At 34.9% G+C, this 15,104-nt stretch overlaps 1 protein-coding gene across 2 annotated transcripts in view; it reads right to left on the minus strand.

The window, feature by feature from the left end:
- LOC110030269 overlaps positions 1-14,408 on the minus strand; it is a 62,235-nt gene extending 47,827 nt beyond the window's left edge. The window contains exons 1-3 of one of the 2 annotated variants that reach the window (XM_020732904.1): positions 14,304-14,408; positions 10,846-10,998; positions 4,442-4,604 (exon numbers count right to left, since the gene is read on the minus strand). In XM_020732904.1, the coding sequence (XP_020588563.1) occupies positions 4,442-4,604; positions 10,846-10,998; positions 14,304-14,341 (354 nt within the window). In that variant the 5' untranslated portion in view covers positions 14,342-14,408. Of the gene's footprint in view, positions 1-4,441; positions 4,605-10,845; positions 11,004-14,303 lie in introns of both variants that reach the window. The other variant, XM_020732903.1, reaches the window with a different exon arrangement.
- Positions 14,409-15,104: the final 696 nt, after the last annotated feature.

Consider the following 15,104-nt stretch of genomic DNA (forward strand, 5'->3'; position numbering starts at 1 on the left):
TTTAAGGATATGGATGAAAATTTGAAGATGCATAAGGATAAATAATCATATCTTTTTTATGAATTAATAGTCTAGCATCATTCTCTAACCCCCTATTTCAGCTTTATAAAGTTGAATGATGATATAAGATGCATGAATAGATATGTATAAAATAGAAGAATAATGTTTTTCTTCGGAATTGATTTGCATTTAGCTAATTACACAAGGAAATAAAGTGGAGTGACACATTTAGCTATTGTTACAAATGTGGGAAGAATAAGGAATTATGTTTGAACATAATTAGTCTGGTACTAATCAACCTCTTTTTTTTTTTCCAAAGATGAATCAATTTAGGAGTGACATAGCTAGTTATTGTTACAAATTCACACATGGTCTATATAGCTAGAGTGGAACTCTTTATCCTTGTCTATGAAGTTGGAGTGGACTTTAGAATGTGGTTTTGCTGGAAATTCATTTATTTAAAACAAGCATGCCTCTTTGTTTAATGGTTCCTCATAAATATCAATCTTATTAGCTGAAATAGTGTCATGTTTAATTTTATTTTATTTTATTTTGTTTTTCTATATACTCTTTGCTTAATTTTTTAAACTTATTGTTAGCAAATGAACAATATAAGAGATGACGCAACATCTGCTATCTGGTACAAAGAAATATTATTTTTTGGTGATATATGTATGACAGAAATTGAATTAAGGAACAGGCCAACAATACATTTCAACAAAGAAGGTTGGCGTAACATAACAAATAATTTTCAAGAGAAAACCGGAAGGGTATATGATCGAACCCAATTAAAGAAAAAATGAGACCAATTAAAAAAGGACTAGAAGGTATGAAAAGAGCTCAAAAGAGGATCCACTGGCCTTCAGGTTCAATTAAGAACACCATAGATGCATCAACAGATTGGTGAAAGGAGAAATTAAAAGTCAAATCTATTTTAAGACATATATAAATTTTCCTAGCATGCACATGTGTTACACATAACTTCCCTCTAATTATACGAATGACGGGTTGTACCAAGTGCTAAGAAATTTAAGTTTGGCGGAATTTAACTAGAGCTAGAGGAGAAGCTAGATGTCATGTTTGGAGGGGTTGTTTGGACTGGTGAAAATTATTGGACTGCGCAAAGTTCAAAAGAGCCAAGAGATAGCTCGATTGATCATATTGAGATATCACCGCATGGCAGGAATGATATCAGTGAATCTAGCAATGCACGGACACCGCCTTCTTTAAAAGCAAGAGCAAGTCGTACAAAAAAATTGGTCATGCGTACTTAAGAAGCCAAATATCTGAGCTAGTTACAGCATGTACGAACTTATATTCTGACGTCACCAATGCACAACAATCTTCATCTATTAGTGATGTAATAAAAATACATGAACAGATATCGAAATTTTTTTAAGATGTGCCCTTGTATTTTTACTCACTGAAGCCAATTGAAGATCTGGTAATGACCATGGCGCCTGAAAGAAGGGTCTATTACTTATGTTTCTTCTAGGAAAATCGCAACGTCTGATTACTATTGTGTATTTGTGTTATGTGTGAATTGTACCTGTCATTTCTGTGTAATAACCACTTAAGACTTTTTTTTCTTTTTTTGCGACTGAACAATTGCTCTTATTCTAGTTCTATGTTATGATCTATTATTGGCAGAACTATTATTATTGATGCTAGCAAATGTGATGGGTGATATTATCTAATTTAAGCATTCGTAATATTTTACCGTCTATTATATTTCCAGCTATGAATCTCACTGAGAGAGTACGTAGGAGCGTTGCATGAAAATTATTACAACAGTTGTATGTGTACTCACTGCATACTATGAATCATCGATCTCTTGCATATCATGTATGCCATCAACATTTATCGGGGACAAATGGGTCAATGAGCTTCTTGGGGGGCACTCTAGTAGATTCCATACATATTCTGTATGAGCGAAGTAATTTTTATTGATCTGTTGAATGAACTGCACAATAGTCATGGTCTCGTTGGCTCCTCTACAATGACTTCAAATGAGGCATTCACCATAACATTTTACACAATGAAACGATAAGGTTAGCATGTGAGAGATTTTAGCAATCATCTGATACCATAAGTAGATATTTATCTATTAATTTAAATGCATTGGTAAGTATGTCTTCCGGAGTTATCAAACATGAAGACCCAACTTTTCGAAATATTCCTATAGAAATATCTTGTGATCATGGATATATGTCATAGATCTTTTTTTCATCAAAAGAAAAAAATATTCAAATTTAAATTATTGCCCTTTCATATAGGACTGTATTGGTGTCATTGATGGCACAAGTGTTTATGCACGTGTGCCAAATACTGAAAATGTCGTATAAATTGGATGTTGTGGTTCATCTACATAGAATGTTATGTCATTATGCGACTTCAATATGTGTTTTACTTTTGTCAGATTTGGTTGGAAATGTAGTGCTTGTGATAGTAGAATTTCAAGTTCGCGACACAATCCTGTATGCATAACTTCCCCCTACCGCCTCTAAGTTGGATAACTCCTCTTTAAACCTTATCTTAAAGTTTTACATAATAACTCATAGTTGATTGTCGTAACAGGGAAACATTATGTTGTGTCTGTCGGATATCCACTGCAACGGGGATTTCTAAAATCATTTTCCAACACAAGATATCACATTCAAGACTATGAAAGAGCTAGTCAAGTAGAGCGGGGATGAAAAGAAATGTTTAATAAGCGTCATTCGTTATTGCGAGATATGATCGAGAGGGCTTTTGGAGTTTGAAAAAGCAACCTTGAATCATGCACTAAAAGTAGTTTATGTAGCAACGAAAATGTAAACAACAATGGAGCTGCTCAAACTTCTTCTTTCCAATTGGCAAAGGGGTTACTAAAATCTGCTTGGGGACATGTCTTGATTACTGCATTTTATGCCCTATTATACAGCAGATGTCATCTTTCCATTGGACACCGCACGCATAGCTGCGTGCGGTGTCCGCACAGAATAAGAACTCCTATTACACAATATGAACTTATGTTGATCCCTATCTGATTGAGTTCTTTGTTCGGTATCTTAACGGCAACCAAACATTAGAATATGAAGGCTATCTTAACTTGGATTTTGCTTCATTGGCTGCTTTAGCTGCTTTAGCCTTTGGTTTTTATTTCCTTTTTTGAGTAAGAAGGCAAACAACTTCTCACCACTTGATAATTCATTTATTATTTGGAGCTATTATTATAAAGAGATGCCTTTGGTTTTTCTTTATAAGTCAGTTATAGTTGTTGTTATAGTTCCTGTTATGGTTGGAGCATTTGGACACATTACAAGTTATGGTTGGTGTTATGTTGCTGCTATAGTTGACATTCAACACTACTGATATGGTTTTTGTTACAGCTGCTTGGCAATTCGTTACTTACAATCAGTGGCACTACTCGCAATGCTTTATAATGCAGTTGGTATGAAAGTGTATAATGAAATCTATTTTCTAATAGTGATAATACCTGCAATGCTTTATAATGCACTTCATTATGTCATTCAGAAGAATTTGGCAGTTGAGAATCTTATAAGTTGGTGGCAATACTGTAGACTGCTACACTAGTTGAAAATGTTGGGTGTGTTATACCAATTACTTTCTGGTTGAACATTTGAGGTGCTATCTAAAGTTTAGGGTGCTTTAAGCATTGAGGCTACTAAGTGGTTGAAACTTTTGGGTGCTTTATACCACTTGCTTTCTGGGTGGAGACTCGAGGCAATTGAATTGGTTGAAAATTATGAGAGCTTTATACCTATTGCTTTCATTGATGTTATCAAATTTCAAATTTCTACTTGTAATTTGGAGGACAAACTGTGCTATTTTAGGTGTTCTTGGTAGACAAACTCATCTATCCGCTTAGGATGCAGTTTATGTTGAACTTATATTTATATGATTATTTTGATGATTATTTTGAGGACATAAAATTGGGTTAATTTTCGTCTTAAATTCTCAAAATATGATTATTTTGAGGACATAAAATTGGGTTAATTTTTGGGTTAATTTTCGTCTTAAATTCTCTTATGGTATTGTGTTCAAAAACCTCAAAATATCATTAAAAATTATCATTAGATTGACTGCACAGACAGCCCAAAACTGTGTTTTCCGAACAAAACTATTCTTAAAACAGAGTTGTGTTTATAAACTGAGGGCATTATAGTCGTTATGTCAACAAGCAGCGCTTTCAGAACTTTTTTTTTCAAACAGACAAACAACTTCTAAACACCAGCTTATGAACTGTAGATTTTCAACGACAGCTTCTGAAACCAGCTTTTCTATATCCACAACCAAAACAAACGCACCCTAAATCTACATAATGTCTATCCTCACTTAAACACATTTAAAACAAAATATTGATGGAAAAAAATGAAACAATAAAATAACTGCATGGGTAACTGTATCTGACATGACAGCAATACATGGAATGGAGTACCTCAAAGTATAGAGTGGAATCTGTCAATGTCAGATTCCCAGGCCATGCTATGTTATCCTCCCACTTTAAAACAGGTCGCTGCCTACCATGGCCTATGCACAGAAGTTGCTCGGCAGGCAAAAGATGACTAGAAGTTTGATGAGATTTCCTTCCTTTATGCACCCTGTATGAAGTAAACGAAACTAAAATAAAATGTCACTTGAACACTGCAAACTTCGCAATACTGGTTTAGAAGTTGAAGTTTATGGAATGGTTAATGCATCTTTGGTTGAATACATGATTGTGCAGGCGGGACGAGCACACACACAAAATGTCATCTCATATTCAGCCGAGAGAATAATTCGGCCCAAAAAAAAAATCTAATTCAAATAAAAAAAATTAATAAGCCGAGAAAACATAAAACACATAATCCTAAAGTATACCAAAAAGAAGAAACAAAATGAGAACTCATAACAAAGTTAAAGGACAAGAAGGTGATGTAGCGTGCATACAAAGGAATCTTAATAATGGACTGGAGTTCAAGCACGGCAAAGAACAAAAGGAAAAAAGAATGATTCCGGTATCTACCATGACTTTGCAACAGTTACATATTTCCGGAAAAATTATCCACAACATAAATTTTGTTCAAATCTGACAGAAACTGATTGGTTTAAAAACAAAATGTCTTTTGAAATATTCTTAAAGACACAAAAGAAACACTACAAAGAAGCTATTCAGTGCAGTTAACACATAACTGGATGCTCCTTTAGCGGTTATGTGAATATTAAACTGGAAGAAAATCGAATGGGAGACTGGATTTTTTTAGGCAATTGTTAATGCAGTAAGGTCCCTGTTTCAAAGCTTTCAAAATCAATTGATCGTTATCCTTTTGGTTTTCCATCAAGTCAATTCATTTCTAGATGAGTCTTTCATAGCATATATGCTTACACGCCCTTTAATGCTAAAAGCCAACAAAGAAACCAACTTTTCTCCAAACGTTGTTGTGGGCCCCAAAAACTCATGCCCAGCTCCTCTGAAAGAGTTGGAGTCAATAGATTTTAAATAAGATACACTATAAATAGATTTCACCCTCATTCTGCGAAGACTCGTGATCTCATTTCAAGTTTTACAAAAATATAAGCCCCTATAATTAATCATCACTCTCAATTATAAAAACAAAATTTTATACTAAAGCCATTGGTAAGCGTTAAATACTTAGCTTATAATAGTAACAAAGTATAGATTGAGAAAACTTACCAGCTTTAGCTTAAAGTGGATTGAGAGGGGGGCAACGTATGAAGATGAACCCAAACAAGATCATATAGTTTTATTGCTCCAAATTGTATGAGACTCTGATTTACTTAGTTGGAGTATATAGTCCACTGAACATAACCAAAGGATCTTTGTCAACAACCAGCCCAACATTCATAATATGAGAGATTGAAATTGTAAAATGGGATTTATGACCCCAGCCCTGTAAGCAAGGCAGACCGCTTCAAAAAATCATGAAACATAATGATTTTGATCACAAAAAAAGAGTTTAAAATGAATGCATGATCTTTTTTAAAGCAACTGTATGGTCCTTGGGGCAAAAAATTTTCAAATTCATCCGTGAAGACTTTAAGATCTGATTTTAGCATATTTTATTCACTGGGTCCCGCAAAATAATCATTCCTCTAATAAATGGGAAGCATTCTCAATTCATTTTCATCCAAGTTTAATTCACCAAATGTGTTCTTGACGGTTTTGAGTATTTGAGAGAATTCTTAGTACAATTAGAAAATTTGTTCTCACAAGCAAGCTTCATCACAAAACCCTTTTGCAAGTCCGATTCAAGTTTTGATTATGAGTTATATTTGGCACGGAAGGAAATGGGAATGTTGGTCGGCTACAGGGAGAAGGTTGAGGCTGTGAACTGTGGTGTGGGGTTCTAAGGGTTGGGGCAGCAATTAGGTAGAAGGAAGCTGGCTCGGCAAAGCTGAAACAGCAGCTAGGATGTGGGGGAAGGGATTCAGTGAGGTTGGGGCAGCTGAGAGGTGGCAGGAAAGGGGTCAGTTTGGTGCTAGAAGGGGACGGCGAGGGGTGGCAGCAAGGTGAGAGGGAACTAGGTGGTAGACAGTTGCAGGAAAACAGCGAGGAGTGTGTTTACCGGGTGGCTGCAGCGAATATGATGACGGTGGCGACGAAGGGAAGGGTGATGGGCTGCGGGACAGCTATGGGAGGGCTGTCCAAGGGCTGCAACAACAAGGGGGATAGCTGGAAAGGGGTTTCAGAGAAGTTGAATGGGATAAATATTCCTGTGTGAATTGAGCAACAGCCAGAGCACCACTCAAACCCTTGGAGAAGGTCACCATCTCAGACATGATACAACCAAAGCAACACGTCGTCAGACACAGCCCTAAAAGGGAAAACCTGGACACCACCGACTTTCCTAATAGAAATCTAAGCTAAAACGGAATCAATCTCCTTAGCTTTTTCTCCCACCCACTTAGTTAAAAAACATAAGGTAAAAAAAAACGGAATTCCAAATCCTACTACATCACATATATAAGAAATGACTAAAAAGGAATGAAAGATAATAAAAAAAAACATAAGGTAAAAAATGGGGCAATTTCGGTGCCTCCTGTGAAATATATTTACGGTACTGTAGCAATTGTTGTACCGCATCCGAGATATTGTAGCAGCTATAGTACCGTGGGATATTTCCTTTTTTGTAGTAAGCTCCAGCGTCAATCTCCCGGGATTGGGGGAGCTTTGACTTCATTAATCAAAACTTCTAATTCTTTGTAGCATTGAGTTAAGTTTGTCACGTTGATGGTAACGGATATATTGTAATCCCCTGATAGATCAATCATGTAAATGTTGTCATTCCACACCACATCTTAACAGAATAAATATGCATCCTCTCTTGGCACATTATAAGCTGGAGTTGCATATAGATGTAGATTCTCGCAGTGTAACTCTTTAACCCTAAAGTCTGAAACATTCTTCTTCCACTACTCGTACTAGCAGAATTTAGTTGATAAACAAATATGTGAGGAGAAATCAACTCAAGGGTAAAATCTGTGGCAGGCTGCACCATTCTCACTAGCAACCACTTAAGTGAAACCTTGTTTCTACTGATAGAACTTGGATCTCATAGAAGCTTTCCTTCCTCGTCAAGCTTTTAAGTCAAATTTCAAGGCTAGGGTTCACCCCTCTTGTCTAGACATCTTAAGATAGGTACTATAGTGAAATGAATCTAACATCTGAATAATTCCATGTAATCCTCCATTCATATCATAAAAAGGTCTCATTTCTGATGTGTAGTGCAACTCGAGAATGAGTCTATAGATCTGAGTTTAGATTTTTCTTATCTGGGATTGTCATGACTCTGGTGTCAGTTTCTCGAACTCAAGACTGTCTTAGACACTTGCTGTGAAGCAGGTTAGAGTCTCTCCCATTGGCTTAGCTGGAACTATATGCAAAAGGGTCTCATTTTCCTTCTTGGTCCTCTCCTTTAGTGTCCTCACCACCTTCAGTGCCTACAGTGTTATTACCCAATTTTTCAAGAACGTCCTGCTCAGTGAAACAGATCACCCCATGGTTGTGTATTTTGATCACCACGCAAAAATCTATAGCACTTGCAACATTTTTTGGTTGTGATAGATTTATTGATGTGGATTGGTTCCACCTGTTCTCCACACTGAATTAGTTTTTCCTCTGAAGAGATCGTCTTGAGTGTTATTCTGAGTGTACTCTAGTTGTAAGATCCTAAGGTTGAACTCTGTCTGTAAGATGTTGTGGTCGCTCGGTGATATGATCTCTCCACTTCTGAAGCTAGGATCTGAACGTGTAAGTTAGTGGAACTAGCGTTGTATCTCTTGCTTCTTTAGATTCCCCCTTCTCCCCTTCGATTCTCCAAATCACGATCGCGGGTAATCTCCCACTGGGTTTCATCTCTATGTCTACAAGCCTCCGTTGAAGTCAGCGAATCTCTTGTTGTATCTTTTCCGGAGTAGGCTCGGGTAATGTATCTTCTTGGTGGCATTGCTAAGGTTTAGAGTTATAAGGTGAAAGAGGGTGAAAAAAAATTGATTTAAGGTTGCTAATTTTGTAAATCAACAAGGACAAATTAGGGCAAGGTCAAAATTTGGCTATGGTTTGGGAAATAGGAATGAAAAGTTTTTGGTAGAGGGGGATTGAGGTTAAGCTAGCTCTGATACCAAATGATAGCAGAGTGAACCCAAACAACAACGAAAAAATAAATATTATTATTTGGAGCAAATAAGTAGTTACAATATCACAATGAAAAGGAAATACAGCAAACACACAATACTAACAAACTCAATTAAAGCAGATCCCAAGAGTGGTTACCGGTGAAAGAGGTTGCGAGTTGGTCGTGGGTGCACTGAGAAGGGAAGGGGAAGGAAATGTTGGTCGGCTGCAGGTAGAAGGTTGGGGCTATGAACTACAGTGTGGGGGTTGAATGGGCTAGGGCAACGATTACGTGGCAGGGAGCTAGCTTGAAAAAGATGGAACAGCATAGAGGTGGCAGAAAAGGGGTTGTTTTGTTGTTGGATGGCGAAAACGAAGGATGGCAGCAAAATGGAAGGGAGTTAAGTGGTAGGCGATTGCAGGAAAATAGCAAAGAGGGTGTTTGTCGGGTAGCTGCAACGAATATAGTGATGTCGGTGGCGAAGGGAATGGTGGTGAGCTGTGAGACAGCTAACGGAGGATTGTCTGGGGGCAGTGAGACAACTATGGGAGGACTGTCTGGGGGCCACGACAGCAAGGGGAATGGCTGGAAAGGGGTTTTAGAGGAGTTGAATTGAATAAATATCCCCGCAGGATCGAGCTACAGCAGGAGCACCACTCGAACCCTTGGAGAACGTTACTAACTCGGATGAATACAACCGGAGCACAACTCGTCATCAGATGCAGCCCTAGAAGGGAAAACCTAGATGTCGACGACTATCCTCACAAAAATCTAAGCCAAAACTGAATTTCAAACCCTAATACAGCACATATATAGGTGACAAAAATCTAGCCAAAACTGAATTTCAAACCCTAATACAACAAATATATAGAAAATGATTAAAAACAAATGAAGAATAATATGAAAGAAAGTAATATGAAGGGAAAATGAGATTATTTTGTCGTCTTCCACGAAATATATTTTTGTGATATTGTAGCAGCTACAGTACTGCGGGTTATTTCTTTTTTTGGCGGTAAGCTTAAATTATGTTACAAAAATTCTGACAGCTTATCAACGTCTTCTTTGCAAAGGGATCATTTGCAATAACTTTAGGCATGCCCATCATGCCAAGAAAAGTGTATGTGGCTGATATTTAGAGCAATGAGACTAGGTCTACCACACCACCACACCAAAAAAGACATAAATCTTGATCTTACAAAAAAAACTATACAATTTGATTTTTCCTGCCACGTCAAGAAAAGCAAATACAAGTACCTATTATTAGCGGCACAAGTTTTCAACTCCCATCACGCTAAGAGAGGTACATATATTTTTTTCTACCACGTCAAAAAAAGTTGTACTGGTCACTTGCACATCAAAATTATGAAGAACAATGTATAATTTCCCACTCCATGCCAAAATGACGTGCACAAGTACTACATTGGGATGACTGACTGACTTTGCATTACATCTTTGCATGTGAATTTATGTCAACAAAACGATGATGAATGTCTAGTAAGCCAAAGAGATTTAATACATAACATTTTCTTATTTATCTTCTTTTTTCTTTCTTCTTTTCTTTTATTCTTTTTTTCTTCATTCATTTCTTTTTTTTCTCCCTCTTCTCAGTTCTCTCTGTTTAGAGGGAGAATGGAAGAGACAAAAAAGGGGGGGAGAAAGAATGAGGCAGTTACAAAGAAAGAAAGAAAGAGATGATAGATTGTTTAAAAGCAAAGTTTGAGCAAGGTTAATCAGGATTTAACCTAACTCCTGTGAAACAACCAAAATGACAATCCTGAAGAAACTTAAATCCTATTTCTCCTCTGTTTAGTCTTAAATCCCCGGGCCTCCCAACACATCTGGCTCCACCGGTTCTTTCTACAGAAAGTTCCAATGCTTGACTCCCACGCAATTGTTGTTATATTAAAAAAGGAAATCATCAATGTACATATCTTGTTTCACTAATCGGACTCCCTTGGTAACAGTGTTTGGTCAAGTACCTTAATATTCCCTAAAATTTATGTCCCGCACATCTTTGACCACAAAAAAGGCACATAAAAGGAAATCATCAATGTACATATCTTGTTTCACTGATCGAACTCCCTTGGTAATAGTGTTTGGTCAAGTATCTTAATATTCCCTAAAATTTATGTCCCGCACAACTTTGACCACAAAAAAGGCACACTATAATACTATAGAATTAGATGTTTAAAGTGTGACAAGCTGTGATTGCATAATCCATACATACTTGATAAGTTCAGCAATAAATCTTGTCCACAAGCTCCAGCTGATCCCATGCTCATCTCCAGCAAGAGCTCTAAACAAATAATGGGTCGTTGATGCATCAGCTACTCCAGCAACTACTGGAGCAATTCGAACAAATGCATTTTCACCAACTAATCTTTTCTACAAAATAAACATATAGAAAATGGTTGAATTTGCAAGTTGCAGCAATTAAAATGACCACCCAAAGCAACCGATCAACAATAAAACTAAGGCTACTATTATAAAAAATTACAAACAAAACTTTATAATCACAAATATGAACTTTCATGGGTCACAGGGAGAGTTTAGTTCATGATGATTATCAGCGCGTGCTTGTATAAGTGATAAATCTCTTAAATGTTTTTTTAGCTCAAAATTCGTTCTTTAGCTCAGAAGTGTGTTACGCTCAGGCAACAAATCAAAAGAGTGGTAAGATGCAAAAGAATCAAAACTGCATCCTATTTCAATATGTAAAATTCAGCTAAAAGTACCCATCTAATAGATAATATAGAATAACATTCTGCTCTAATTTTGCAAGTAATATTCTTTCATGCAGGTTACAAAATATTATTTGCATCCCATCTATATTTAATAAGAATTATCTTCTTGCAGGTTAGATATGCACATTCTCAGTAAATCATCATTTTCCTTCAAAATTACTCGTGTATAGCAGTCGGCAATTTGCCATATCTTCAATCATGATGCCTTAAGATTTTGAAAACTGTCGGTTTTGAACTAATAGAAAACTCCAACACTGTAAAGTATACATTGACTCAACATAACAGTGAACCTGGAAAATGAAGTGGTGCCTAAAATGGTCATGCATGGCTTACCAGTAAAAAAAGTGTGTATTATGCATAATTTTAAAAGAACAAAAGTTCATCTAATCAATATTCGATCTTAGTAATTACAAAATATTTAAAAAATAAATAATACTAAGGTTATCAAAGAAAAAAAAAACTTATATCAAAAAATAAAAGGAAAATGCATTCAACTTAAATGACGATCTCTCGTTCTTATCTATACAACAATGATCAGTCCAAACCTTGTAAAATCTCAACATCTAGCAGACATTTTGGCAACACAGTTATCTATTAAATAGAATATAAAATAGGATATATCATTTAACAATGATTCCTTCATACAATAATAGCTGTTTCTCACAAGAATAAACAAAATTGCAGTCATAATGAACAATTAGACCAAGCAATAGGCAAAGTGTAAAAAATATACGATTGAACAGACGCACTCAAAATAAATAATAATAATAATAATTTAAAATAGCATTATTTTCATACAATAGATGAATGAACATTCTCTAATCCTATTTAAAAAAAAAAACAGGATCATAAATATGAGAGAAAAATTTTATCTATATGTGCAAAAAATAAATAAATAATCTATCTATATATGTTCTTGCCCGAATTTTTAAATAATTAAAGCAAAAAATGCTTAAAATATATTATAAATAGCAAATGCTTGCTTTGAGAGAGAACGAGCTATTAGAGTTGGATTGGGAAACGAAGAAATATTCAAGGTAAGATCAGATAAGAGCAACTTGTGGTATCTTCTTGGTTAATGATTGAAGCACAAAGATTTAAAAGCTGAAGGATTATTATAAAATAGAGATAAGAAAATTGTTATTATCAATGGAGGGCTTGGATTGCTTCTTAGGTTAATGGACTTGCCTTGATTGCTTCCTAGAAACACAAATGAAGGAATTAAACGCACAAAGAAATTATTTAAATAAAAAACAATGAATTTAAATAAACTCATTAAAGAATATAAATTAGACTGGAATTCCCTAATGGACTAAATAAAATACCATGTATGTTTTGATAGTAGTAAGGATTTCAGAAGAAAAACAATTACCTATGATGAAATTAAGGTTGAAATCTTTAACCTTTCAGTATAACCAAATTTTTTTTACAATAAAAATATTTCTTTATAATAGATAAGAAAACCAAATTTTAAATCAGAGATGAATAAAAACTATTTTTTTTGCATTGTGAATTTGATGATTTTTTTATATGTACTTAAATACTTGTAATGTTATTTACTTTTATGTAATTTAGTATTGATTTTTTTTAATCGTGTGAAACTTTAAGAAGCCATTATATATGAAAGTTCCAAATATTGAGTCCCAAATTCAAGTCTAGTATCTTATTTCCCATATTTATTTAATTGCACAAAAATATTCAGAAAAAAATATTAATGATAGATTATTCAATCTCAATACACTCATAAATCTGTGTTTTATGTTGGCTTCTAATTCTTAACTAAAAGAAATTCAATCCATTTCAATAACATTTGCTAAGTGTAAGTAAGCTAATCATGCAGCTACTTAGTAACAAAAAATGGATCTTTAGCAAATATGTTCATAAAAATTATTATATTAGAATTATGAATATATAGTAAACAATAAGCCTCAAACTATCATATATAATCATCGAAAGAGACATTCAGTAAAGGATAAATAGTTTACAATAAGTATTAAAGGACTTCTGCAAATGGACTGTTAACAAATCAATAATTGGCAGGTATTGCTCAATTGCAATTAATCTATCAAGAACTGCTCTTAACATGACTTTGGAATAGATATGTTTAAAGAACACAATTCTATAATATTTTAAAAATTATTTTTGGATAAAAAACCAGATTATTTTAAGTGTTTGATTGTTCATTGTATAAATAATAATCAAACCATCAGATTTAAATATTAGAGGCAAAAATTATGTTTGGGAATGCAGAATGCTACTTGGAATCGTAAAGGGAAGAATAATTCATAAATGTAAATGAATTTCGAATGAATTGTTAAATATTAAGCATGTATTCAAAATAAAGGAAACTAAAACCAGATGCTATTAACTATAAACTTGCTCTTCAGCCCTGGGGTGTGTAAAGGTCAGATAGGACATCGAAAGATTGGTAAGATTCAAAAAAATAAAAAACAAAATATATTCTTATGTGAAGTCCATTTAAAGTGTCTATCTATTATGACTTCCATGATCATATTTATACGCTTTTTTTTCATCTGTCCTCATACATTGCAACTAAAAACTTTTTCATACATCTATTTCCAATATTTGCCTGAATCCCTTTTTATTTAATAAAAAAGCACTTCGTGAAGTTTAGATATGTACATTTTCAGTAAATCTTCATTTTCCTTCCAAGTTCTTCGTTAAGTGCTTGCTAATTTGTCATACTTTTTTATCATAATTCTTTTGGACACTGAAAACCAGATGTTTTTCAACAATGGATAATTCTTAAACAAGCAAATTATTGATTGATTATTACTAAAAAAGAATCACGAACTCGAAATGGCTTCTCACAATAGTTATCCATGTTTAACCCATGACACTTTGGGGCTTACAGGCCTACAATAGGGTAAACTACATGGTCATGCATGTTCAAGTCAAAGTACCATATGATAACACAAACCTGTAGAGAAAACTTCTCTGAAGGATATTGTGAGCCATCAGCTTCACTATAAGGTTGCTCCCATGCAAGCATTGTTATAAATATAAGTTTTTGGAATGCGAGATCCTGCAAAAGAAATCCTATTTTCAGTATTATAACAAAATAAGCTAGCCATAGCTTGGCAAATATATCTTTCAGTATCACCATCTCAGCATTTTCTAAGCAAATAAAAGCATTATGGATAAAATTATGGGTTGTGGTCATCTAATTTAGCACAGCCCTAAGCCATAAGGGTATGTCAAATGTTCCAGGAGGATTTGAGAGGCTCAAGATCATTGGCATGTCATGCTTCGGTAGGCACTTATCAGCCTTCAGCATGTCCAAAAGAGGAGCACAAAAGCAAAGAAAAGAAGCCAAATCAAGCCAATGATACAATAAGACAAGCAAGTAAATTCCAGATACAATGCAATATCAAGTCAACTTCACAACAATCAAGAAGATGACCAAGCCAACGACATTTTGAACTCAGGAGGGCATCTACATGACTTCAATCAAGCAAGGTTTTAAATTTGGAAACCTGTGTTGAGGTATCCAGATAAATTTATCTACATTTCCACTGCATGTTTCTTATATATCAAGCTCTACCTAACCACTACAAGTTAATTATCTATCCCACTCTACCAAACATCTACAGCTATATTATCTACCATCTACCTAACATGTACAAGCTTGCTACATACCCTATCAAAGTACCACATAAATAGTTCGTTGCATAAGTTGCAGGGCATCCCACAATTACAAGTAAATGGAGAGAGAGAGAGA

Source organism: Phalaenopsis equestris, unplaced genomic scaffold (genome assembly GCF_001263595.1).
Source record: "Phalaenopsis equestris unplaced genomic scaffold, ASM126359v1 Scaffold000692, whole genome shotgun sequence".
NCBI classification, from domain to species: Eukaryota; Viridiplantae; Streptophyta; class Magnoliopsida; order Asparagales; family Orchidaceae; genus Phalaenopsis; species Phalaenopsis equestris.